Source organism: Rhodnius prolixus, unplaced genomic scaffold, assembly GCF_049639745.1.
Source record: "Rhodnius prolixus isolate KJV_2025 unplaced genomic scaffold, Rpr scaffold_2, whole genome shotgun sequence".
NCBI classification, from domain to species: domain Eukaryota; kingdom Metazoa; phylum Arthropoda; class Insecta; order Hemiptera; family Reduviidae; genus Rhodnius; species Rhodnius prolixus.
In genome coordinates, this window is record NW_027411592.1 from 635,142 (window position 1) to 658,666 (window position 23,525).

General features: G+C 33.8%; 4 protein-coding genes across 12 annotated transcripts in view; 2 read left to right on the forward strand and 2 right to left on the reverse strand.

The window, feature by feature from the left end:
• The window catches only part of LOC141448671 (uncharacterized), a 142,200-nt gene extending 132,308 nt beyond the window's left edge, over positions 1-9,892 (reverse strand). Inside the window, exon 1 of one of the 3 annotated variants that reach the window (XR_012455198.1) lies at positions 9,752-9,892. Coding sequence is in view for 2 of the 3 variants with exons in the window: in XM_074117189.1 (XP_073973290.1) it covers positions 1,451-1,569 (119 nt within the window). In the remaining variant the exon portion in view is untranslated. Of the gene's footprint in view, positions 1-1,450; positions 1,602-9,751 lie in introns of those variants that run through there. The other 2 variants (XM_074117189.1, XM_074117188.1) reach the window with 2 other exon arrangements.
• LOC141448663 (uncharacterized protein F13E9.13, mitochondrial) lies at positions 1,543-8,678 on the forward strand. 4 transcript variants are annotated; one of them, XR_012455195.1, is made up of 8 exons: positions 1,543-1,676; positions 2,783-2,865; positions 2,945-3,085; positions 4,500-4,699; positions 5,300-5,427; positions 6,082-6,202; positions 6,280-6,442; positions 6,548-8,678. XR_012455195.1 is itself a non-coding variant. In XM_074117171.1 (7 exons), the coding sequence occupies exons 1-7, from the start codon at positions 1,610-1,612 to the stop codon at positions 6,341-6,343; spliced, it is 804 nt and encodes a 267-aa protein (XP_073973272.1). In that variant the 5' UTR covers positions 1,543-1,609; the 3' UTR covers positions 6,344-6,514. The 4 variants fall into 4 exon arrangements, 1 of the variants encoding a protein (XP_073973272.1); XR_012455196.1 differs by lacking the exon at positions 1,543-1,676 and adding an exon at positions 1,869-2,426; XR_012455197.1 differs by lacking the exon at positions 1,543-1,676 and adding an exon at positions 2,446-2,662.
• On the forward strand, positions 9,846-17,414 carry LOC141448657 (uncharacterized). 2 transcript variants are annotated; one of them, XM_074117161.1, is made up of 8 exons: positions 9,846-10,004; positions 10,676-10,891; positions 11,006-11,152; positions 12,424-12,496; positions 13,398-13,553; positions 13,644-13,850; positions 14,574-14,738; positions 17,254-17,414. In XM_074117161.1, exons 1-8 carry the CDS (start codon positions 9,861-9,863, stop codon positions 17,337-17,339), a joined length of 1,194 nt encoding a protein of 397 aa, XP_073973262.1. In that variant the 5' UTR covers positions 9,846-9,860; the 3' UTR covers positions 17,340-17,414. The 2 variants fall into 2 exon arrangements, with proteins under 2 accessions (XP_073973262.1, XP_073973261.1); XM_074117160.1 differs by having other exon boundaries at positions 9,990-10,427.
• Positions 17,415-18,227: 813 nt separating this feature from the next.
• LOC141448660 (uncharacterized) lies at positions 18,228-23,505 on the reverse strand. 3 transcript variants are annotated; one of them, XM_074117163.1, is made up of 5 exons: positions 23,366-23,505; positions 23,151-23,269; positions 20,858-21,147; positions 20,250-20,516; positions 18,228-19,219 (listed from the first exon to the last, which is right to left on the reverse strand). In XM_074117163.1, the coding sequence occupies exons 2-5, from the start codon at positions 23,253-23,255 to the stop codon at positions 18,871-18,873; spliced, it is 1,011 nt and encodes a 336-aa protein (XP_073973264.1). In that variant the 5' UTR covers positions 23,256-23,269; positions 23,366-23,505; the 3' UTR covers positions 18,228-18,870. The 3 variants fall into 3 exon arrangements, with proteins under 3 accessions (XP_073973264.1, XP_073973266.1, XP_073973267.1); XM_074117165.1 differs by having other exon boundaries at positions 23,151-23,282; positions 23,366-23,496; XM_074117166.1 differs by lacking the exon at positions 23,366-23,505 and adding an exon at positions 22,268-22,313 and having other exon boundaries at positions 23,151-23,275.
• Between the last annotated feature and the right edge of the window lie 20 nt (positions 23,506-23,525).

Genomic DNA, 23,525 nt, shown 5'->3' on the forward strand with positions numbered 1-23,525 from the left:
CTTACTGCTGTATCCCTCCCACTGGTTAAAACCAGCAATTTCATTGGTTAAATCCACTGGAATTGGTGGAGTCAAATCCGGAGTGATTTAAATCCTTTTGAAACCGGACTCGTTCCATTTTTTCGTTCACTGAATCTAGCCAATAGAAAATGCTGGAGCTGGAACCGGAGTCGTTAAACGGTTCCATCACCATGACAACGACGACTGACTCCACCTGCATTCTAGATCATTTGTGTTTGTATATTATATTTTATTTAAAATTCTTCGTATTTTACAAGAGTAATGGACAAAAACAAATTTTTAAAACTTAAAAACATCTTGAGAAAGCGTTATAATGTTTTTTGTTTTCAAATGAAACAAATATTTAACTAAAACCTACTTCCAATCGACGAATGTTTGTGAAATAGGTAATAGAGTGGGAGGGATACAGCAGTAAGTAAAGCAGTTAGGTAATACTATTTTTTAGCTCAGTATTACTTTAATCGTCGTCATGACATGTACCCGATTTAACTTTCGCCAATGAAGATAAGAGAAAGAGCGTCCAGCCGCTAAGTTAAAGATTTGGCACACAGCTTTTTCTTTTTGTAAAATAATAAGATATTTTAAAAGCTTGATATTCAATTCATAGTAAATAAATATTTCTTTCTTTATGAGTAATTATCATTTTGTTTGAAGGGTTATAATTTTTTTTTATGGGAATAATTTCCTACCCATTTGCGTTTTTCTTCTTGAATCAAGTTAACTCCGGTGGTCAAGCTAGATAACGACAAAACTGCAGTTGCTTTAATTTTTATATTTGACTAGCCTATTTTTGTTAATATTTGGTTACGTTGTTAATTTTATATTTATCAGATCAATTGGGAATTAGGGAACTACTTAATGTGTGTTAAAGAAATATAGTTTTGTTATTAACTGGAAAAGCTAACTTTTAATTATTTATTTAATTACAATGCGTGACATTTGTACTAATGCATAGGGTAAGTACAGACTGGAATCAGTGAACGAGTTGTTGGAATCGATTCCAACCCTGGAACTGATTCAAATCCAACGACTCCAAACGCGGACTCGTTCTGCCCATCACTAACACCTAATGTGAATCGCCCGAACTATAGTAAAGTACGTTATCTCGGCCAGCTAGTTAACCAATTAAATCTAAGAATCTCTCTTAAATCAAGTTTAAATGTAAATACTTTACGCCTTATAAAAAATGCAATAAGTAATTTAGAGTTCTGGTTAAACATATAAAATATTAATTATACCAAATAAAAGAAAGATTATGGCCAATTCAAGTCATACTTTCTTTAGGATTAATGAATCAGTCACTAAAACAGATGAACAATACGCTAAAATATTAATTTTATATAATTTCAGAGGTTGTATTCAGGAATTTTTTATATAAATCATTTTATTCAAATATTTAAAAAAAAAGTTTTAATAAATCAATACATACTTGAGAAGACCGGTTCCAGGGGGCTGTAGGTAGTACACTCCCCACTGGCACCATGTGGCACGTGCTGTCACGATAACTTTTCTTGTAAACATCACTACTCTCCACTCACTAGCAAACATTTATAAATCAAGAGCTTCCTCTGCGACTTTTTCACTCGTAATGAACAAACTAAAAGCACTGTTTAACAACAGAATCATAGGCATGATCCACGTCGGTGCTCTTCCAGGTAAGTGGAACATGTAAATTTTATGAATAATTATTAAGGAATTAATAGAATAATTAATAAAATCTATTTGAATCCACCTTTCAATAACTAATTCAACTAAAACAAATTAAAAATAGTATTATGGAACAACTTTATAACCACCTCGTAATGGGCGGTGACTTCGATAACTAACTGAACTGTTAACATTCATTTTCAAACTTTCACTCGCGCACGCGCCCTCTCTTGTCTAGCCGAATGTTTAGCTTATTATTAGTGCCCATATTTGAATTTTCTTGGAACAATGTTTTAAGCAAAAGTTGTATATTTGTTTGTTTGTTTGTTGGCTTCCTGTCTGTGCAGATTAGCCAGGGATGTACTAATGTATTATTTAATGGGATGTGCTATGAGTACTATTGTTATTTTTGTTTTAGTTGCTGTTATGTTTTATGTTTTTATTTTTATTTTCAAAGTTTGATTTTGTTTTTGGTAATGAATTGGAAAATAGCCAGATACGTTTCGAATATTGGTTCTGTGAGGATGGCATGCAGGTTGGCAGGAAGTGGACATATCGCTTTGATGACTGCAAAAGTTGTATAAGAATTTGCAATTAATATAGAAAAGTTTAAAGAATCTCAGCGAATTTTCGTTTTGGAGTTATGGTGGACACAACAAATAAGTCTCTCTCGCACTCTTGAATCAAATAAGGATGAAAAATATTACCAATTTCAGTCATGATTTTTTATTGTGCCGAGCTTTCGACCTAGGAACTAGGTATCTTCAGGGCTTATTAACAATATAATACTTGACATTCTATAAGATTGGTGTATCTTCTGACTTGTCTGTTTGTGAACTGTGAATGTTTCCTCTTACAATCGATAAAACTTGTAGGGGCAGAACCCGTGAACGCCGGCTTGAGAGTCACAAGCTGATCTCTGTCTATTTGAACTCAGCGATATCTTTGCAGATTTAAATCATTGAAAATAATTGAATACACAAAGGAATTGTCGGTGAATGAAAATAAAGTTTTATTTTCGCCTAACCAATCCGCCAGGCTACAAAATCTACTAAAACTACTAATCTACTAAAATTTATATCTCTTTAATTACTGCTTCAACTGTTTTTTCCAGGTTCTCCAAAGTTTGAAGGAAGCATTGACCGTCTCGTCGATAAAGCTTGTGAAGAAGCAGAACTGTACAAAATTTGCCAAGTTGTAAGCATTTAAAAGATGAAAAATTTTATTCATTTTTATGTCAAAGTTTTTTATTTTACGGAATATATTTATATTTTAGGGTGGCATTATGGTAGAGAATATGCACGATATTCCTTATGTTCAATCTAAATATTTTGGACCAGAAGTGACAGCTACCTTGACAAAAGTGTGCTGGGAAATTAAGAGAACACTTGATAGTCGTATTCCATGCGGCTTGCAGGTATTTTTAGGCTTTTCTATAATTTTTTTAGTTGCTTAAATGTCCATTTATATTTATTTTTGTTTAGTTATTATTATTGTATAAGGCCGTGATAACTGAGGGTTAGACGCGAGGCCAGCAAAGCCATAGATTTATTTTGACATTGGATTCGATATTTGATCTTGGTTTCGAATATGAAAACAATACTGATTTTTACTTCTGTATCCGATACCTGATTATTTTTTAGCAGTGTCGTTGTTTGTAGTGTAGTTTGTGCAAATTCTTATTTCGCACTTCTTTCCTCGGTTCGAAAAGAGGAGAGATTTTGCAAGATATTGAACAAAGTAAAAGTAAAGTAATGACCTATTTTTTCAGGCGGGCTTAACGTCCAACTACCATTAGGTGTGTCATGGACGGAGGTAACTCCATACAGCAAACATACTTTACTATAAATTTCTTTTATTAACCATTAAATAGAAAGCAAGGCCTATGACCGTGAATCGAACCCAGTACCAAAATACATATTAGCTTTACAGGTCTCGCCTCTCACCGCTCGGCTACCGTGGCGCCTATATATTGAACATTTCGCCATAACAGTGGGTTAATTTTGAAAATGAACACTTCGAAGTTGGCTGGCAATAAATTGAAAGTAAACAGCATAATGGGTTAGAGGCTGAGATAAACAAAGTATCTTTCATCTTTTTCAGCATTATTCTTGTAACATTCAACTTGCCCCTTATTTAGTTGTTTTTTTATCTATCCACGGTTGTATTAGTTGGCTACTACTCTTGAAAAACTCCCAAAGTTGGATTGGTGAAAATTAAAATTTTGAAAAAGTTTTCTTTTACATCTTTGGTTCGAATAAGTGTTTAACATTTAATATTTTTTTAAATACAAATAAATTTGTTTTAGTTCAAATTATCGTAAATTCAGTTCATTATCAAGAAATACGGATCAAGTTAATCATTTACCCTCTGACTTTGATTTATTCAACACTAACATGATCGAACTGAAACGTTTTTTAAATAACTGATTTTACAATGATTAGTCAATAAGGAAAATTACATTCCAATCAATAATCATTAAAATTTATTAATTAAGTAAAGTACTTCAGTTTAACTATATCTTTCAATTTATTGTATTCCTCAAAAAGCCTAAAATCAATTGTTTTTCTTTTTACTATTCTTGTACTATTAATATATATTATATTCTATAAATTACATGTTAGTTAAAATTACTTTAAATTATGTTTCATTGTAACTGGGTGGTTGCCCTTATTGTAAATAAATAAATAAGTGTCTTCTCAAGCTTTACACCCGTATACCGGGATTATTAAAATTTAGAGATGAAGTTATAATTTCAAACAACAGTTTACATCTTTTTTTTTTTAACTTATTATTTGATTATGTTCATATTTGTAAAAAAATAATTTTAGATTCTTGCAGGCGGCAATATAGAAGCCTTAGCCGTAGCAAAAATTTGTGATTATCAATTTGTAAGAGCCGAGGGATTTATTTATAGCCACATTGCAGATGAAGGCTTCATGGATGCAAATGCTGGCCACTTGTTGCGCTACAGAAAATATTTGAATGCTGAAAATGTTCTAATATTCACTGACATTAAAAAAAAGCATTGGTAAGAGTTTTACCTTCTTTTTTTTCATGCTTAAAGTGCATTTTTCCCAATTTTCCTGGGAAATTTTTCAAGTAAAAGTTGTAGATTTTCATTTAAGCAACTAGTGTTCAAGGTTTATGGAAAATATTTGCGACAATTTCAAGAAAATCCTAAAAAATGACTAAATCCGATCTGTACAGTAGTTGTGAAGTTTTCTTCAAATGCAGAATATTAACAAATTTAACTCGCGTTTGTAATATAAAATTCTCAAACCGTTCTGGCTGAACAGTGAAGCCTAACTATTCGCTAAGGCAGATGTTTTTCTTCCGAACGTAACCCTATTCATAAAAGCCTTCTTTTAGTAGTTGTTATGTCTGCAGCTCTTCTTGTTGTTTCTTGACACCTCTGTTCTTCTCCAATTTCCTTTCTTTCTGACAAAATTGCTTCTAGAAAATTAGTTGCTGGAGTTTGAGGAACTGGTCCGCTCAATCATTGCCATCTCTCCCGGTATGTCTGAGTATCAAACATCCTCAGAGGAATTTTATTCAAGGTCAAATTTCATCTCTGTTGTTTTGTATATGTTCCACGAGCTAAGGTAATGTATGTATAACACTCTTTTAGTTCACACACAATCACCAGTGATTTGACGATATCTGATGTAGCCAAAGCGGCTGAGTTCTTCCTTAGTGATGGCCTAGTACTCACCGGGACACGTACGGGCCAACCTGCCAGCACCTCAGATTTGGAAAGTGAGTATTGATCATTTTATAGAACTTTGAATTCTCGATAGACTTCATATTTTCAACCTTCTCCTAAGATGAATCCATCAGTTTTGTTTTACTTAATTTTCTCTACTAGTGATCGTGCAGCTTTTCTTTTTTAGTTTTTACCGGAAATAACCAATGCTAAGTCCCCTAAGTCCGAAAAAGACTTTTTTATTGATTGCTGTGTGTGTATGAACATAAGTAAAAAACAGAAAATCGCAGAAAATTCAAATTTGAAACGATTTTGTTGTCATGATGGCCTATTTATAAATTTCTAGACAAATTCAGCTAACTAGAAGTGTTATTTTACTTTAAGACTTAAGCATTTCTGAGAAAGAGATGTGCTTACCTCCAAAATGTCAAGCAAGTGTAATGAACGGCTATTTTACATATGTAATACTACTAGCAATTAGATATGTAAATAAAATTGAAAAATTCGTTCGAGAAGTAGTATTTTGCTGAATACATTTTGTGGTAGTCAGTGATTTTCTTCGTAAAATTGTTTTCAGGATTACAATACTTCTCTTAATAGGGGGGGTAGAAGAAAGAATCTTCAAAATAGGTCGAATTTTGATAACTAATTTTCACCATTTCATAATAAAAAACCAGTGATTAAAGTTGATCTGTTAAATGTTTTAGAAGTCAAAGAAGCTACAAATCTACCAGTTCTCATTGGATCTGGTATCACGGTTGACAATGTTGAATGCTATTCGCAAGCTGATGCCTTTATTGTTGGCTCTTATTTTAAAAAAGATGGACGGTAAGTTATTTAAAGAATCAGTTTACTTGCTAATTCAAAATATATGTTATTTATTGATCACAATATATTTGCTGCAGATGGGAAAATGATGTATCAAAAGATAATGTAATGAAATTAATGGAAAAAGTTAGCAAAATGTAACGAAAATTTGTCCTCACTTGTTCTTCATTTTTGATGTGGAGTAAATTAAATAATATTAATTTTTTAATTGGCTCCGACAGACGTGGAGGCTAGGAAGAAGTAAGCATTGACCAAATGATTATGACAATCTTTGTAATTTTTATTTCATTTTAAATATATACAGTTCTTGTAGTCCGGTATAATTTTTTTTTTTTTTTTTTTAAGATCAATGAATCTTATTTACGAAGCTAATGAAGTTTCGGTGACCAAATATATGCGCACGGGATATAGCTCTACCAACCAGGAACAGCAGCTGACGATTGCGCACTACAAATTCGAGACAGTTAATGAGTTTGGCTATCTAGGGTTCCTAGTTAGTAGTGAAAATCAAGAGAGCCTGGAAGTTAAAAGAAGAATTATGGCCGCAAATAGGTGCTATTTTGGTTTAGTAAAGTACATTAAAAGCAAGCTTATCTCCCGCAGCACGAAAATTCAAATGTATAAGACGTTGATCCGGCCAGTGCTTATGTACGGCTCCGAAGCATGGACCATGTCAAAAGTAGGTGAGAAGTCCTTGGCGGTATTCGAGCGGATGGTTCTCCGTAGAATTTATGGCCCTGTACGTGATGGACAGAACTGGCGGATCAGGAAAAACCGGGAGGTATATGCTTTGTTCGAGGAGCCGGATATCGTCAAAATTGTAAAACTCGGAAGACTGCGATGAGCAGGCACGTGGCAAGGATGGGGGATGAAGAAATACCCAAAAAATTATGGATGGTAGTGTAAAAGGTCCCAGAAGGGTAGGCAGACCAAGAACGCGATGGCAGGACTGTGTGGCAAGAGATGCTTTGGCAATGCTAGGATTCCGTAACTGGAGGGCGGCTGCGCAGGACAGAGACGCCTGGCGGGCACGTCTTGAGGAGGCCAAGACTCTTCATGAGTTGTAGCGCCATTTAAGAAGAAGAATGAAGTTTCGGAAACTTCATCATCTAAAACACATTCTCTAATGTAAATATTGGCAGAAGATCAATTTAATATCTTAAATTATGTGACTTGTTCTAGATTTAATAAACCTGTTTGGTGACGAAGATCTGAACGAGATTCCTCCATCCTAGCGAAATCCGCTCTGTTAACCACCCATTACACATTCATTGGAATTAGCTGTTTATTAAGAAATTGGAGAAGGTCATATAATCCATGTTGAGCAGCTGTAAAACTTTTTAGTTCGGTCACAAAAGTAACTCCTCTTTATTAGTTGTTGGTTGAAGGCCTTCAACCGTAAAAGTTCTGGTTGCCAGCTGCCAGGTGAAATGAATGATTAGCTAATAACATATTCAATCCAAACAATTTTCGTAGTGAGTGTGCTTTAATAATAGAGGTAGCGGTTGGTGCGCAAGTACTATGGCGCTGTAGTATCTCCAGAAAAGAAGTACAAAAAATAAATATATCCAACATAGTGTTAAATGAATATTTAGCAAAATTACTTTATACGGAAATCTCAATAAAGTGCTCCAAACTTAACGTAAGTACTAGAAAAATATTGAAATGGATCATACAGAAAAAAATCGACGAGTTCGTAGAGGAAATTTTCTTGAAAGAATATAGAAGAAAAAATCTCAGATGAAAGAAAACAAGGTTAAATCGCTAAAGAGTATCTCTTGGAGAAATCCCTAAAAGACTATGATATGTGAAAAAAGATTCTATTTATAGAAAAGTCCAAATTTAATTTATACGCTTAGATGGGTGAACGTATCGTACATCGAAAGCAGAATGAAGGAATGGCAGAAAAAAAAAAATTGAAAAAAAATCTGGTGGATTGGTATTACGTCCCTGCAAGCCGCAAATCACTTAACTAAACCAATTTTTAGGAAATTAGCAAAAATAGAAACTGTGAAAAAGTTAAAGTTGTACAAGTGCAGAAAAAATAGTGTCCTGAGATAGAACTAATGTACCAGAAGTAGAATGTCAAAAAAGATGTTTGATGACGCTGATCTCAGAAAAAATATAACTGGGAAGGCGAACTCTAGCAAAATAATCAGTTACTCATGAGTCAATCAATTTCCCGTGTTTTGTAAGTAAAATGCACTTAAATCTTCTCTGCTCTCCAAAGTCTGTCTAGGCTTTGATATTTTAATCTTACTTTAAAACTCTCACGTAATATTCTATCCTTTGAATAGTAGCTGAGGCTATCAATTTTGTTAAAAGATAACCATCAGTCTTCAGTATTGTAAAAATTCTTTTATTATCCTAATTGTTGGAAAAGTCAATGTGTTTATTTACATACTATACTATTTCTTGCCAGTAAAATTTTATTTGCAGTGCTGTAAAATAATAAACAGTTCAATGTTACACTTCATGTTGCATTGTTTTTGACACACATTTACACTCCCTATAGAGACTTGCTCCCTCTAATTACATTTATAATAAACTTGAGGTTGCAGGGATAAAGTAAATAGACCCTCTTAACAAACTTGTGCTCTTCTATCACGAAATAACCAATTTATTTAATCACCAAGGTAAATAGCTTCATACGATATTGCAGAAATGAGATCATTATTTCTTTAATCTCAATACTATTAAAAAAATAATTGATAGTAAATTGTACAGTGATTCACTGAAAATGAATTTAAAGAAAGGTGTAGGAAAACTCAGTATAAAAGAAAATTTCATTTTGAATCAGGACAAAGTTCCTAGGCACTGCTCTCATTTATTCAGGGAATGGTGTCTATAATTCCCGCTAAGTATTGTAAAGTTCTCTATAACTTCCTGATTAAATGTTAAAATTTAATGGAGAACGGTTAAAATTATTTATGTTGTATACAAAGTATTTGTACAAGCGCTAATTGAAGAATAATAAAAATAAATAAATTGAAGGATAATTAAAACAGCCATTCAAGTGAGAGAAGTCAGTACATAATCTTGCACCAGTTAATTGCTGTTCGTTATTCCAAGTTTCTCTCAAACATTATTTTATTTTTACGAAACCCTTTGTTCTTGCCACTGCATCATTTTCAATGAAACGTTAAACAGCATAGGCGATTATGTACGGCGCCCTTGCCGTATTCTCGTCAAAACCTGACCAAATATACTTACCTAAAGATGTTCTAAGTGTTAGTTTTTCCTTGCATTTTGATTGTGTGCGAGATTTGTAACAATAATAAAGTTTGGAAAACTGGTGATTGCATTACAGAATAGAAGATTTCAGAGATAAATGAAATATTGAGCCCTGACTGAACAGGAAAATCGCGGAGGACAGAGGTTCACGCATTTAGAAAAAGGCGCATCTAGTGTCTTTGAAAATGAAAAAGTGTCTCCTCGAGGCAAACAAGCGTGGGACTTCGCAATTTAGGGTGTTCCAACGGTTTTAAGCCCCAATTTTAAATATATTATGTATTTAGTTATAATTAATTTATTTTATTAGTTACTTACGTAAGGTATTATAATTTTATTTATTTGTTAAAAAACGTCAGAATTTTTCTGTTAACAGTTAATTTTGCAGAGATTTTGTACACTGCCGGGCTAAACGCAGTAATTGACGATGTGCAATACTATGTTTCTCAATTCCGAAGTACCTGTAACTTGTTTGACGGACGAGAACCCGGTTTCCAGTTTAGTAACACTACGCACCGCTAACATAGAGCGCCACATTCCAATTTACTGTGTTCAAGCTGTTCAAGTTAAAGTAGGTTACAGATTTTCACATTGGAGAAGCAAGATACGCAACTTAATTGTTAATTTAATAGACTTTTACAACATGTATTGAGTTATGTTGTAGTTAACTATTACTTATTCAGTTTCTGCAAAAATTATGGACAAAATGTATTTGTTAATTTTACTGATTGGTTGTGTTTCTTGTTTTGATCTTCCGGCGGATTGGATAAATCCATCAGATCTTCATCATTCTCGTAAAGTTGGAGATCTTTTTCCTGAAACTAAGGTGCCTTATAAGTCAGAAAACTTACCACCAGAAAAGGAAGTGGCAGCTGATGAATCGAAAAGTGTGTTACAAAATGCTACTTCTATTTGCCCACCACAGGTGCAATCAGCGTGTGATTCGTATCTTAAGAGAATGATAAATAAGTTGTTATTGAAGACAACCATGAAGGCAAGGAATCAATCGTCATCGATATGAAAATATCTTCAATTTGATGTTTCTTTAACTTTGGTTGTTATTTTGAATTGTTTTAATCAGTAGGGTTGCAAGCTAATCTTTGTTTTTTTTCATTAGCCTCTTCTCAAAAACCTTAAAATATAATATATAAAAACTGAAGCTTAAATTATTTGACAAGTTCACTTATGCTGGCCATAATGACTGCTCTAGAATAAATTATTGACAAACATTGTCTTTTGCAGAATTACCGACTGCCTGAAGCTGATAAAAGAATCGTTATGATTACTTTGTACTTCACATCTAAAAATTTGGAAATTCTTCACGCTTACGCCTCTTCAGAAACGTATGAAACATTTTCTTGGTCTGATTTTGATCAGGCATTTTCTTCTTTGTTTGAAGTACCTGAAGTTACTGTAACGACAGAAGAATCTACAGGTCCGCAGCAAGATAATACCCTGGTAACTGTTTATTTTTTATTAATTTTGAGTCTGTATGCTAAAGTTCTTTCTTGTAAATTCATTTAATTGTACTGGAATATTCTATTTAGACGCTTTGTTTTCCTTTTGTTACAGTTCATCTTTGTTTCTATTGTTGGAGGCATGTTGATTGCTGGACTTTGGATACTTTTAAAAAGTGGATCTATTTTTAAAGCCTGCTGGGTAGTAGTTGTGATGAATTTCTGTTGTGCGTTGGTGTGGAATCTATTTAAAGCCTACAATGTAAGTTTTAATTGATGCAATTTTAATGGGATAAAGATGATGCTGATTTTATTGGCACAACTTTTACGCTAGTTTTTACCATCTTTCATTTGCTTCAACATAATGATATTCTCTGAAAGAAACTGTAATCAAACATGTGCAAAACATTATAAACAAAATTTAGAAGAAATTATTCTCTCAAATCATATTGGATAAAGAAGTCTACTAAAACGTTAAGTGTTTAAGGTAAAAGTTGGTCAAAAAAAAAATCTGTACATGAACATATATTTGTTTATACAAATTTGGAAGTAAATAATAATATTAAACAAAAATAATGCATTTTATTTTAATTTGATGCAGTAAGTTTAATTTACAATAAATTCATTTTTGCTACATCACTTTCGGCTGGTAACTTAACAATTTTTTAACGAGATAGGGAAAACGAAAGCTTCAACGTCTAGATGTTGAAAAATATGTAGGATTGCTAAGTATTTATTTCGTTCCGAATTTACCTTAATCTAATCACCAAGCAAACCCTGATTCAATACCCACTAAAATCCGTTCGTATCATACACTAAATATTTTTAAATTGTTATGTAAGAGACGAGTTTGTAACCGTATTAACTTACATTAGAGTGTATTTGACTAATATTAATAATACATTTTTGCAAATTTTTGACTTAAAACTGGGTGGTCTTAAACTTTTATAGGGTAAAACATTAATGAGATTCCTAGAATTCCTGTTAGTAGGTTTATTTGTCCATCGGGATGTGTCACTTCCGTAGGCAGCAAACACTACACGGCTCTAGTAAGAGTGGTTAGTTAACCACTTATGTACTTCCAGCCAGGAAGACACTCTTGGAATAAGAAAAGTGCTTAGGACAATTTTCTAACAGCTGTCCGTATTATGTACATTTAGTTATCAATAAGTTTGTGTCAAAGTTCAATAAAACTCACAAAACATTTATTTGTTATAAAAATAGAAATTTTGAAAAATTTGCTAACATGAAACAATGCATTTGCTAGACCATTTTATTAATATTTTACGATTCAAGATGTTTTGCATTCCATGCCTAGTTGAAAGTATGATTATGTACTAATTTTGTTTTAGTTTATATTATTTATTTTCGCATTTTTGAGTCTTACTTTTTTTTTACATATATTTGTTTTTATTACTTTCCAATTTAATTCATTTGTATGATATCTTTATAAGGATACAAAGGTGTAACCACCCATCTTCTAAGAGAATGTGTCTCCAAAGAAATAAATTTTCCATTTCATATAAATTTCAGATAGAAAAGCAGAAGATTTTAAAATCACTAGGAACAGATCTGAAAATTCCATCATGGTGGGAATCTATTCAGTGTAAATATACCATTCTTTTAACGTCTTTTTTAAAGATAATTTATCACTCGTTTATTACTTTTTTCTGCTACTTATTTCTAAGCAAGACGATGTATTGTGTTGGAGTAAAAATTTTCTTTGCTGAGTTATATCCTCCAGTTCGAAAAGAATGGCCTGTAAGAGATTGCACGAGTAAGCTTTAGTAAAAAACGGAAGACCTTCAGAAGATAAAACTTAACATTTCGTTTGCTTATCCCTATCGGGCCTTAACATTAACTTAGGGATTAAAATCCCTATACTTGAATTATTACTTGAAAATTAATAAATAAAAATTTTGGCGCACCAAAATGTATAGAAGGTGACAGGGTCTTATCAGTGCCACTTTCAGCCCGAAGTACCGCTTTAGAGAATATATTTTGTTCAGTTCTTTGAAATTTTTAAAAAAGTTACTACTACGATTTCCTATAAATTTTGTCTACATATCTATACTAGAATTATCTATTTTAATAATTTGTCTAGAGAAAATTGAATGGGGGGGGGGTAGAAATTCTATTTTCTATTGACGTAATTTTATTGTGAACGGGATTGAATTCGTTTCAAAAAATTTAATTTGTAGGAAATCACTAGATCGAATTGCGAACTTGTGCAAGGACTTTTCCAAGTTTTCTTCGTTTCTGGAGCATCAGCTCTTGGAAGGTCCATGGAAGCAATAATTTTAGAAGTTCCTCTAATGCAATATTTTAGTTTACTGTACGTTTCATATTCTAGAAAATGCTAGTCGGAGTTTAAAGCAAATGAATAAGATTTAGCCCTAAGTTTTGTTGTAATAGAAAGTCGTGTATGTTCATATCAGATTTTTAATGTTTTATTTTAAATAATTAAAGTTTTTCTTTTGATTTTACCACTTAGTATTTGATTGCAGTATACGGGTCGAACAAACAGGACGACTTGCTGACACAGAACCATCCAATGTTCAACATAAACTTTGGCGAAGTTGTAGTGGAAACTCTCGGTAGTGTATTCCACTTTTTACCAATTCTTGGCGAAAAGAGTGGTCACATGGTAGCAAACTTTTATGGTAAGTTGTAATCGTAAATCCAAAACAATATAGAATTTTATATTTTATAAATGCGTGGTATTTCTTAATGTTGATTTTATTACTTTTCAGGATCACAAAATTGGTTGATTCGATGGGTTGTCCAACCACTTCAATTGCTGTTCAACCCAATTTTTTTCCTAATATTTCTACTACTGATAGTAATTGTGATGACTGGGTTCACCATAAAGTTACCTTTTTTTACTCTGGAAACCAACAAAAGGTCGGAACCACAGCAAGTGGAAAGAGGAGCCCACCAACAACCTCAGCAGCACATAGGTATTTAGGCGTTAAGGTTTCTCTGGTTTAATCTGTTACATTCTCACGTTCTAATTACCCTCTCTTCCTGTCAGTAAGTGCTGTCATTGCAGTTTGCCAAATGCTCGAACTGATTATTCACCAGTATGTCACGTTTTGTAGACATATAAGCCCGCAAAAGCTATTTCAATCCATTTATGATTGAGTCGTATGTGGTCGGCTTAATTCAAAATTGGAAAACCACAAAAAAATCAAATTATACATTTTGGTTAGACGATTTAATAAAATTTTGGTCAACCAGAAGTACTAGACTGCTCGAAACCAAATGTTCCGAGTTTTTTTTTTTTTTTAAAAAAAAAGCTTGCTTAGAAATGCGATTTCCTGAAGGTTTTTTCGTGAGATCCTAGAAATCCTATCCGGCTAACACTAAATTGGGTTCACTACCTCTTCATATATATATATTTGGAATAAAATTTTGGTTTTCCGGAGGAGAGAAGAGATTTCCTCGTAGAGGAGGAAGGTAGAGTTCCTGACAGTCCCTGTTATTAATCGTAGCGAGAAACCTTTATCTCACCAACTTATTTCCTAGGGGTTTTCTTTTGCTTGGTTTTTAAGGAAAGTTGGTAAAATTTGGAATATAAATGTTTGCAGCGAGAGAAAGTTGTATGAGTGTACACAATAGCCTCTTTTATTATCCTAGAGAGTGGTTGCATTTGTGGAACAATCGCAATTAAACTGTTTCAGCTGCAGCAGCAGGCCATCCTCATGCGGCAGCCATTGAAGAAGAAATCTTCTTGGCCGGCCCTTCCAGGGGTCCAGTTCGTTTGAAGCGAGGAGAATATATTGCAGCTGAACCTCTTCTAGGATCTACGAACCAGCGACTTCCTGCACTAACTTGTACACGAAAAGGTAGGATTTATAAAAGGCGTCACACATGGACAGTGTTGGCTACTCGATATTAGTAGCCTAGAGGGCACGGAGTTCTACTGAACAATTTTAAATGATGTTGATGTCTTTCCTTAAAACTGAAATCTGTTATGTTTGACGCAAAGTAAATACATAGAAAAAAAAAGACAAACTGTGCGAGTTACCAGTCACTCCGTCCTTGTGGTGAGTAAAATACTTACTAAATACTAGTCCTAGTGGATATTCCTGGGCACTCATCTCCGAAATAGGTTTTCCCAAAAAATTGACCTAACTAAAGAAATCTAGTGGCCAGTTTACTTAAACCTGTCAAATCTTTAAAAAGAACAATTTTTTTTTAAGGCTGTGAATAGTTTTTCAATTTAACGTTTGTTCCACCAGAACTTTCACTGGTTCGTGATACGGTGCCGACAATAAGAGTTCGGAGTTCCATCTGAATTCAATCTGATTTCCAATTTTTTGTCGGCTGTTCCATCAAAACTGTATCCATTTACCTACAGTTTGGGACATACACAGTAGGCCACTTCATTTGTTTGATCTAGGAAGGATTCAAAATAATCGTAAAATTTTTGGACATGCCCAAAGTAATTAAATGTATTTGTGTAATTAAAATTACCAAAATTCAAACCAGTACAGGATCGCAGCGCAATAAATAAATAAATTGGCGACTGATCACCAATTGCCTGATGGAACAGACTCCATAATGTCCCTTCCAAACAATCGATTTAATTAAATTCGAATGAGGCTGTTGTAGTGTCTTCAAGGGGTACTAACAGCGAATCATAAGTAGTAATCACTCGCTGCAGTTCATGGCAGCAATTTCGGTATTTCGGGGATAGTAAATTAAATGTGTAAGGCTCCTTACAGACGAACATTTAGGTAATGTACATAGTGCTCAAAGTTCAAAGAAAAGTTTTGGCGCCATTTTCAAGGAAATCTTGAAAAGCTGAAAAATATAAATAGGAAATAAATTTGATAACGGAAGTGATTATAGTCCAAAATTAGTTTGGAGATTATCTGTGCACAATTTAAAAGATGGCAACATAATTTTTCATTACATACAAGAGATGGAATTGTTCATGGCAGAAAAATGGTACCACAAAGAGAATTTACCCTTCCCTTTTCCCAGAACTACCCTTAATATATTTTTCGAGAAAACTGTGGTATTTCCGGTTGAACGATTTCAACTAGAACGTCATTTTGGCATACCGAAGTATCGAGTATCAACATTGTAGCTGTTGAGTTACGGTGGATTCCTCCATACTCTACCAAATTTGTAAAAACCCCACTTTTCCAAATCTCAAAATCTATAATCTTTGATTTCAATACCTTTTCTGGCTAGTGCAGTATGAGGAAATAAAATACTAAAAAACTGTTACAGAGAACTGCAAAAATAATGTGCACATATGATTGTAAAGAGAATGAGTTGAGTTAATTTTCCGCATACATGGTGTTTCTGTGGCGGGTTTGACACTCTAGTTTAAACCGAACGGTTTAAAAACTCGTCGCAGCTCTTAGGCCTCATTTATTCTATGGGAGGGGTTGAATGAAAAACAAGAGCGATACCAGCGTGAGTTTAAATTACCAGACTCGATCTTTAACCGCTTAATGTTTCTCCGATGACCAGATCCAATCTGATAGGAAATCCCGAACATAAGCTGAATGAAATGAGAATTTCTTGCGTTTCTCACAAACTCGACAAACGCTCATAAAATTGAGCCCTACTGGCTAGAGATATCTTTCTTTTTAAACCACATAGCTTCTTTGAGAATTCAACTAGCAGATAGGTTATGTTGTTGGATGAACCAGTGATGTTTACTTTTATAGTATTTTATTCCATCGACTTACTTACCCTTAAGAAGAGTCTCTGAGAAATCATTTACAAAATCTGGTGCATACACGACTGCAGCAATTACTATTTTCTTGTAACACTGGATATTACTGCGCGTTCAATTAACTAGTTGGTGTAAGCTGTCCACCACTCTGGCAGCCACACTTCAGCCTGCGAACTGCGAACATTCCTTCATCCAATTTTTGTGCTTTTATGCTAATCACACGTTCCCTACTCAAGTACAAGCTAAAAAAAATAATTTGATTCAGTGAAATTTCATCTTTCATCTAACCGAATTGAATTTGGTCCTAAAACCTTTTTTTCTAGTGAAAAGTTAAAAAAAAAAATGATAGACCTTTATGATATCTTTTCTCTGGCTCAAACCGTCTTAGAAAATTCTGTTACATACCATATAAACCATGCGCTAAAAATTGGTTCGCCTTTAGAGGAACCTCGAAACCTTTCTTTGCGGTATGCCACTTTTGCAAATTATGACACCCGTACGAGGTGTAAGTGAAAGTAAGCATATGATCTAGTCTGCGCAGAAAGGTCTGGTAATTTACAAATTTTAATTTCCGACAATATTTCCGGTTTTACAGTTTTGCTTTGTGTATGTTTTTTAAAAAGATAACCTTATGTCAGGAATGTAAAAATTGTCTTATGTACTAGGTCCCTGGAAAGGTTCAATAGTTCGTTATGGATATATTAAGAAAAGGATAGTATCCGGTAGGAATAAGGAAGAATTCCAGAGTTAGAAATTCTCTAGCTAATTCATATGCTGTAGAGTACAATTGGCTGGCACTGTCTCACGAATATGTGATATTTCATGACTATTATTTAGGTATTTTTTACAATTAAGTCAGAATATAGATACGGAAATGTTTCACTGCAGTCACACTACCTGTTCTGTAAATGTAAGTTTCCTTTTCTAAAGGAAAATCTTCTGTCAGTAATTATATTAAATGTTGAAGTCTAAATATGTGACATTGTAAATACGATTGACGATAGATTTTAAAAAGAGCAACTGTTGTAATTTCGTTTAATACTTGTGTACGTTGCTTCTTGTCTTTTATTGCTTCTTGAGCAATCAAGTTGTCATAACTGTTAGCATAAACAATTTTTTTTGTAAATTAGCTCTATACTATTATCATTGTACTAAGGAAATTTAATTTGTTTAGAAATTTTTTTAATCAAAAGCAAATACATTGATAAATTAGACTTTGCTATTGTATAATTTTGGATGTTCAGTTAATATTATAGTTTATACATTTTTAATAATTATCGTTTTAATTTTACTTTGCAGCATTGTATTGTAAGTAATGTGATTTAATACAGTATTTACGAAAACTTATAAAAGAATTCTCGCAAGATCAGCTTTCTTAACCTTCTGCCCAAAAGTTAAATCAATTCATTATTTTACAAGGCAGTGAGGAGGGTATCCGATAACTGGAAGAATTTATACAAAAGTTGTTCATTTAGTTGATATGCTATGCGGCTGTGAAAGGAAGTAGAAGCATGAAGGTTCAGGAGAGTTCGCAGAGATGAAGGAGAATCTCAAAGTACGCCTTAATTTGAAGTAAAGTACATCGACTTTGTCAAAGTCGACGAAAAAAGTAAAGGGATTTACAATAATGACATCAGGCGACTATTCTAATATACTGTATTTAAATATAAAATTCCCATATACAACTCCAATATACATACTTATCTCAGTTAAAATTGTAAATATATAATATTTATAATTCTGTAGAGGTTAAGCCTTTCGACATAATTTCGACCATTTCAAATGACGTATGTACAACATTCTCTAGTGCTCTAATTTTCTTTTGAATTTAGATTTCATTACAACCTTACACAGATTCATAACATTGTAAAGAAAAATAAATACATACATATAAGTCTTAACATCCCAGACAAATTTCTGATAAATCATGGCGTTTATACAATTAACATTTGCAAAAACAAAAAAGTATTAAATTTAAATTTTGAACAAAATTATTACATGCAACAAATTAGCATTTAAAATTACTTAAAATAATAAAACTTTATTAGACAATGTTGTGACAAATATTTTAGCTCTGAATCTTTCATTTTTAATAATCTAGCCAGTTATGTGGTACAATAATTCTTTACATAAGCATCTTCATATTTATTTAAAATATTTCGTAACTATTTGTTTCCGTATTATACTTTATCACTGTTTTAAAAGATTCGTTTTGATTCCAAGATATTACACGAAATGAGAATCACAACTACATCACTTCTCTTGAGGATTTACTTTTGCTCTCACTGTTGTGGAGGATGTATCTTTGAAATGATGTGTACAGTTGCCAAAAATGGATCTCTGAAGACTTCCATCCTCCGCCTGTACAAGAACTGTAAGAGGCTGTGCTCAGTGTAGTCTTGGTCGGAGATCAGTCTTTCAAACAGTGCCCAGAGAGAGGCCACTAATGGAGAGTCACAAGTTGCACTAGTATCCAACGCCAGTCCCCAAACCCGCGATAGATATCGTACACCTACCGTTCCTAGGATTTCAACTATTGTTTGATTATGACAATGAATGTTGGTTCCTGACGTGATATTGTCAGCTATGGCAGTGCATAAATCGTCTCGGGTCCAGTTTTCAGGAAGTACTCTGTGCATAATATATTATATTATGATTACAATTACAACAGTTAATGATGATGTGAAGCTGCACGTGAAGAAAAAATTATTAGTACACTTACACTTCCTTCAATGTGAAAGTACAACGGATTTTTTTTTCTAAAACTTGGGATTGTTCAAAAGGTTAAGTAAACCAAAAAGTGATGTGGATTATCTCACCCTTTCTGCAATCCCCTAATCTGTAAGAGACCGACCATATTCTGCTGCTTCGAAAACTCAGAACTTTGGCCAACGTACATAATTCAAAGTAACAACATGTTGGCGCTAATGACCTCAGCAGTAGATGCGCCAGAAAAAAAAAAGTTGGCATTTTAGCAACTCATTTAATTCTCCTCAATAATAAATAAGTTAATATTAATTAAATGATCAATAAATTACACGCAAAAAAAAGGCACGTTTAATAAAAACCTAACCGCTGCAGAATTTTAATTTTTAAGTTTCAGTCTGTTTTACTCACGAGCAATCAGAATACCGGGCATAAGAAAATAAACTTAAACTCAAAAAAGTGGAAAATCCACTCAATAATGTAATCGAGGGTTTTTAATCGTTTAGTATTCGGGTTCCGTACTGGTACTCAAACTCAAAGTTTGAGCGTTACTTGCGATTCTTTTTTTGTGTGCTGCTGCTCCATGTGAGGTGGGTCACGTATTATCTATTGAACCCAGAGCTGTAGCGCATAAATATGCTCCCCACAATCAAAAAGCGAATGCATAAATGTTCCAGTGTTATGAGTATAAAAGGTGCAGAAAAGTGCGTAAGATACCTAGCACTAGAATTAGACTTTTGGCAAAGATGCTGCTTATCTACCTGCTAGTGCCCGAGGCGAAAAGACTCAAGAACGCCCAGATAAGAAAAGGATAGGAGTGAAGAAATGGGACCGGGAAGGCTTCTTGGTAAGTTGATGGTCTGCAAAAAGGATGGTCGAACCAGAAATGCAGCTCGAGAGGACATAGAGGGATCAGTTGAAATGATGGACTAATGATCCATTGCGAGCTGCTTACCTGAAGAAGACATTCTTCAAATTGTGTTTCTCGACGCCACCCACAATGTGAAGACCGGCCGGTGTCTGGAACTCTTCGATCTCCACTATAGTGTTGGGCCCGCCAATGTTAGATATCTCATGGTTGAAGTACTCAGAGCATAACTTCTGACATTTCTTATAAATAAAAGGTACCAGGGATACTTCCACCAGGTCCATTTCATGTTGACACAAATGTTCTGGGTAGTTGCGCGACCAGCAGTATAAAATAAGAATGATGTCCTTCATTCTAGAAAATAGTAAAGTTAATAAAAAATTAGCCTGCCGAGTAATTAGAAGTAGGGAGTCTGGCCCAACATGGAGGGCAGGTTCGCTAGAAGTTTGTTAAGCACTTTCTGCCAGCTACCTCATTATTTTCTAATCGATACTCTCTGCTAGCAGTTCCACACCAGTACATTGATAACAAATAAGGTTAATGCTCCATTGGCTTGCACACTATTTCCTGAACAGTTCTTGTGCCGGCTGAACTGGAAATTTCCTAAATGAGTGGGTTGTTGTGTCCCATAAACGCCACCGGAGTCCTTGAAGGAATGATTCTGATGCTACAACCGGATAAAAGCAACTTCTTACCTTATCTGTCTAACATCTTCCACCCAAGTGCCCTCCCTAATTGGCAATCTATTTCCGCACTGAAGACATTTCCATTCAACACCGTCAAGTGAAGCAGGACAATCCTCCAGTGCCATTGCTGGGGCTGCGCTGCAAGTTGTACAGCTCCTGGTATGAGCAATGAGTCCAGCTGTTTGACACGCCTCCATGAATTCTCTGTCACTCACCTGAGTCTTCTCTATTAACATACGGAACGTTGTAGCTTCGCCAGTATCGTAATCTGAACCGCCATAATCGCTGTCCTTGTCCGACTAAAACAATCCATGAAAATGTCTTGACTGCACTGATTTTTATTCTGATTAATAAAGCAGTTTGCGAAGAGGGTCGACGATATCAAATTCATTCAACAGGAACCGCAATAACTTCTTGTAAATTCTAATTTTACAGAGGTGCCAAAACTCTTGAATTCATGTAAAGGACTATATTCACATTAACCTATATAAAATATTCTACTATACTATATTCATATAACCTAATATATAAAATTATATAATAATTATATGGACATCAACACGACACCATTGGGCTCGAAACCTGGCTTAAAATGGCCCACTAAAAATGAATTTCATTACAAGCTCAGGTACGTCCGCACATGCTCCCAACAAATCCCGAAAACTATTATTGCATGCATTTTAACTCTTTCTACCAGTGCGTAAAAGTGAACCCTCAATTCTGGTTTCAGTATGTATACTCGTATAATATGCTTGGGGAGATTTTATTTTACGCCTTATCAGATCGATACCACCTTGTGGGCAACTGTAATGCAAGCCTTATTCATATCTTAAAAATGTTCTTAATTAATTAAAAGCAATAAAGGTACTTTTCCGTTAGCCGGGCGCAAGCGAAAAACAGTATTAGGTAAAACTGTTTTCTTTACAATTCATTAATATTTGTTTATAGTTGAACTTGTTTTGCTTACTATTAATTAATATTTGTTTATAGTTGAACGTTTTCGACTTTTTTCCGTTGACTTGGCTCGCGTTTGGTTCACAATTGACGACATTTGCGCCCGGCTAACGGAAAAGTACCGCAATAAATTTCAGGATTTATATTTTGTTGTTTTATGCCTATTTCCAGACTATTAATACCCTAATTCCTTGTTATCAGTTAATAATTTAAAAGAAAACTGAACATCTTTGACCTTTCTCTTTAGAATATCACATTAAATTATTACTTAAGAAGCTTCTCTAATATGGGGTGAAGGCTCCCTGGAAAGAATGAATTTTTTAATGCATGACAACTGAATTACATTTATTCAATATATAGTGAAATATTTGTTGGATATGCGAAAACGTTTGGCAAAACCTTCTTTCATTTTCATCAAGTCCTTTGAGATGAATACAAAAATGTTCAGGTTATGTTTTAAAATACCTGCTTCCATATTTTGAGTTCGTCCTGATTTGCTACTGTTCCTCACCTAAGTATAACACATTGCACCGATAAATTGACCTTTCTATTTCAATTTTTTAAAAGTAAAAGTTAATCACAGTGAACCAAAAATTCCTACTTGTTGCTCATTAAATGATATACATATGTACCTTCGCAATACCAGCAAGATTAATTCTGGACTATGACGTATCGTGAGCAGAGCGACAATTGTGAATCCAATTTTAATCGCAAAGATTCACCAACCCTACCCTTATAATACAACGGCCTCATTTTACCATTTCGATAAAAGTTTATCTTATCTATCAGTTTTTACTAAAAACGCTTATTAGGGTCCTTTTTTTTAAAGAGTGGTGCTTTTGTTCCATAAGTTACCCAGGAAGAAAATAAAATATTACGTTTCGTTTTTGAGATTCAGCACATACATACATATATATTATCCTAACAAGTTATGTACTTTTGACTGTAACCGGCTTAAAAAAGGTAGTGGCTATAGAAAAACGAATTAAATGAAAAAAGAGATTTTGCTGCTAAATGGCTTAGTTCACATAAGCATCAGATGAAAAAAAAAAACTCGACTTTATAACCTAAAGTTGTGATTACTACAAACAACTGATTAAAAACAGAAATTACTAACAATTAAGAAAAGAAAAATTACTAACGATTTGACAGCAAAAAAAATACTGAATCCAAAAAGCAAATGGAAAACATATTCCATGAGTTAGAGGTAAGAAAATTTGTAAGATGTTTTTATGTTATTTGAAATTTAATAACATAAAATTAAATTGTTTTCTTCTTGATATTGCAGAAGCGTTAGGTGTTATACGTTTTTGACAGAAACAACAAATTGAGTTAAGTCATAACTAACCTCTGCCTTGGATTCGTTATCTTCATCTTTGAGAATTTCTTCTGTCTGTGCACTGGCCATTATTTTATCAAAGTTTTCTTCTGTCATACTAGGTTTTCGCTTCATCTAGAGGATGTTATCTAAATAAAGCAACTTATAAAAATTAAACAGTTATGGTGAAATAAATGAAAATAAATTTGGGGAGCACAATTCAATACAGATTAATTTGAATTTACCTGTTCTTGCATTGCTAGCTTGGATTTCCAGTGGATATTTGCAGTGGCGGGCACCCTTTTGTTGTGTTCGGTAGACATGGCGATGGCGACCCTGCTTTAGACTTCATAAGTCCCCTCCACACAGTAACCTGCGTTCAAATTCCACTGCCTTGTTGAGGTG

Bases quoted from the DNA above. Each gene is read 5' to 3' on its own strand.
- LOC141448660 (XM_074117163.1), bottom strand. From the start codon at position 23,255: ATGAAGCGAAAACCTAGTATGACAGAAGAAAACTTTGATAAAATAATG. The intron at 21,148-23,150 runs GTTAGTTATGAC...GGATTGTTTTAG, and splicing joins ATAACGAATCCAAGGCAGAG to TCGGACAAGGACAGCGATTA. The intron at 20,517-20,857 runs GTAAGAAGTTGC...ACTATTTTCTAG, and splicing joins GAAGATGTTAGACAGATAAG to AATGAAGGACATCATTCTTA.
- LOC141448663 (XM_074117171.1), top strand. From the start codon at position 1,610: ATGAACAAACTAAAAGCACTGTTTAACAACAGAATCATAGGCATGATC. The intron at 1,677-2,782 runs GTAAGTGGAACA...TGTTTTTTCCAG, and splicing joins CCACGTCGGTGCTCTTCCAG to GTTCTCCAAAGTTTGAAGGA. The intron at 6,203-6,279 runs GTAAGTTATTTA...TATTTGCTGCAG, and splicing joins TATTTTAAAAAAGATGGACG to ATGGGAAAATGATGTATCAA.
- LOC141448657 (XM_074117160.1), top strand. From the start codon at position 10,131: ATGGACAAAATGTATTTGTTAATTTTACTGATTGGTTGTGTTTCTTGT. The intron at 13,554-13,643 runs GTAAGTTGTAAT...ATTACTTTTCAG, and splicing joins CATGGTAGCAAACTTTTATG to GATCACAAAATTGGTTGATT. The intron at 13,851-14,573 runs GTATTTAGGCGT...AAACTGTTTCAG, and splicing joins ACAACCTCAGCAGCACATAG to CTGCAGCAGCAGGCCATCCT.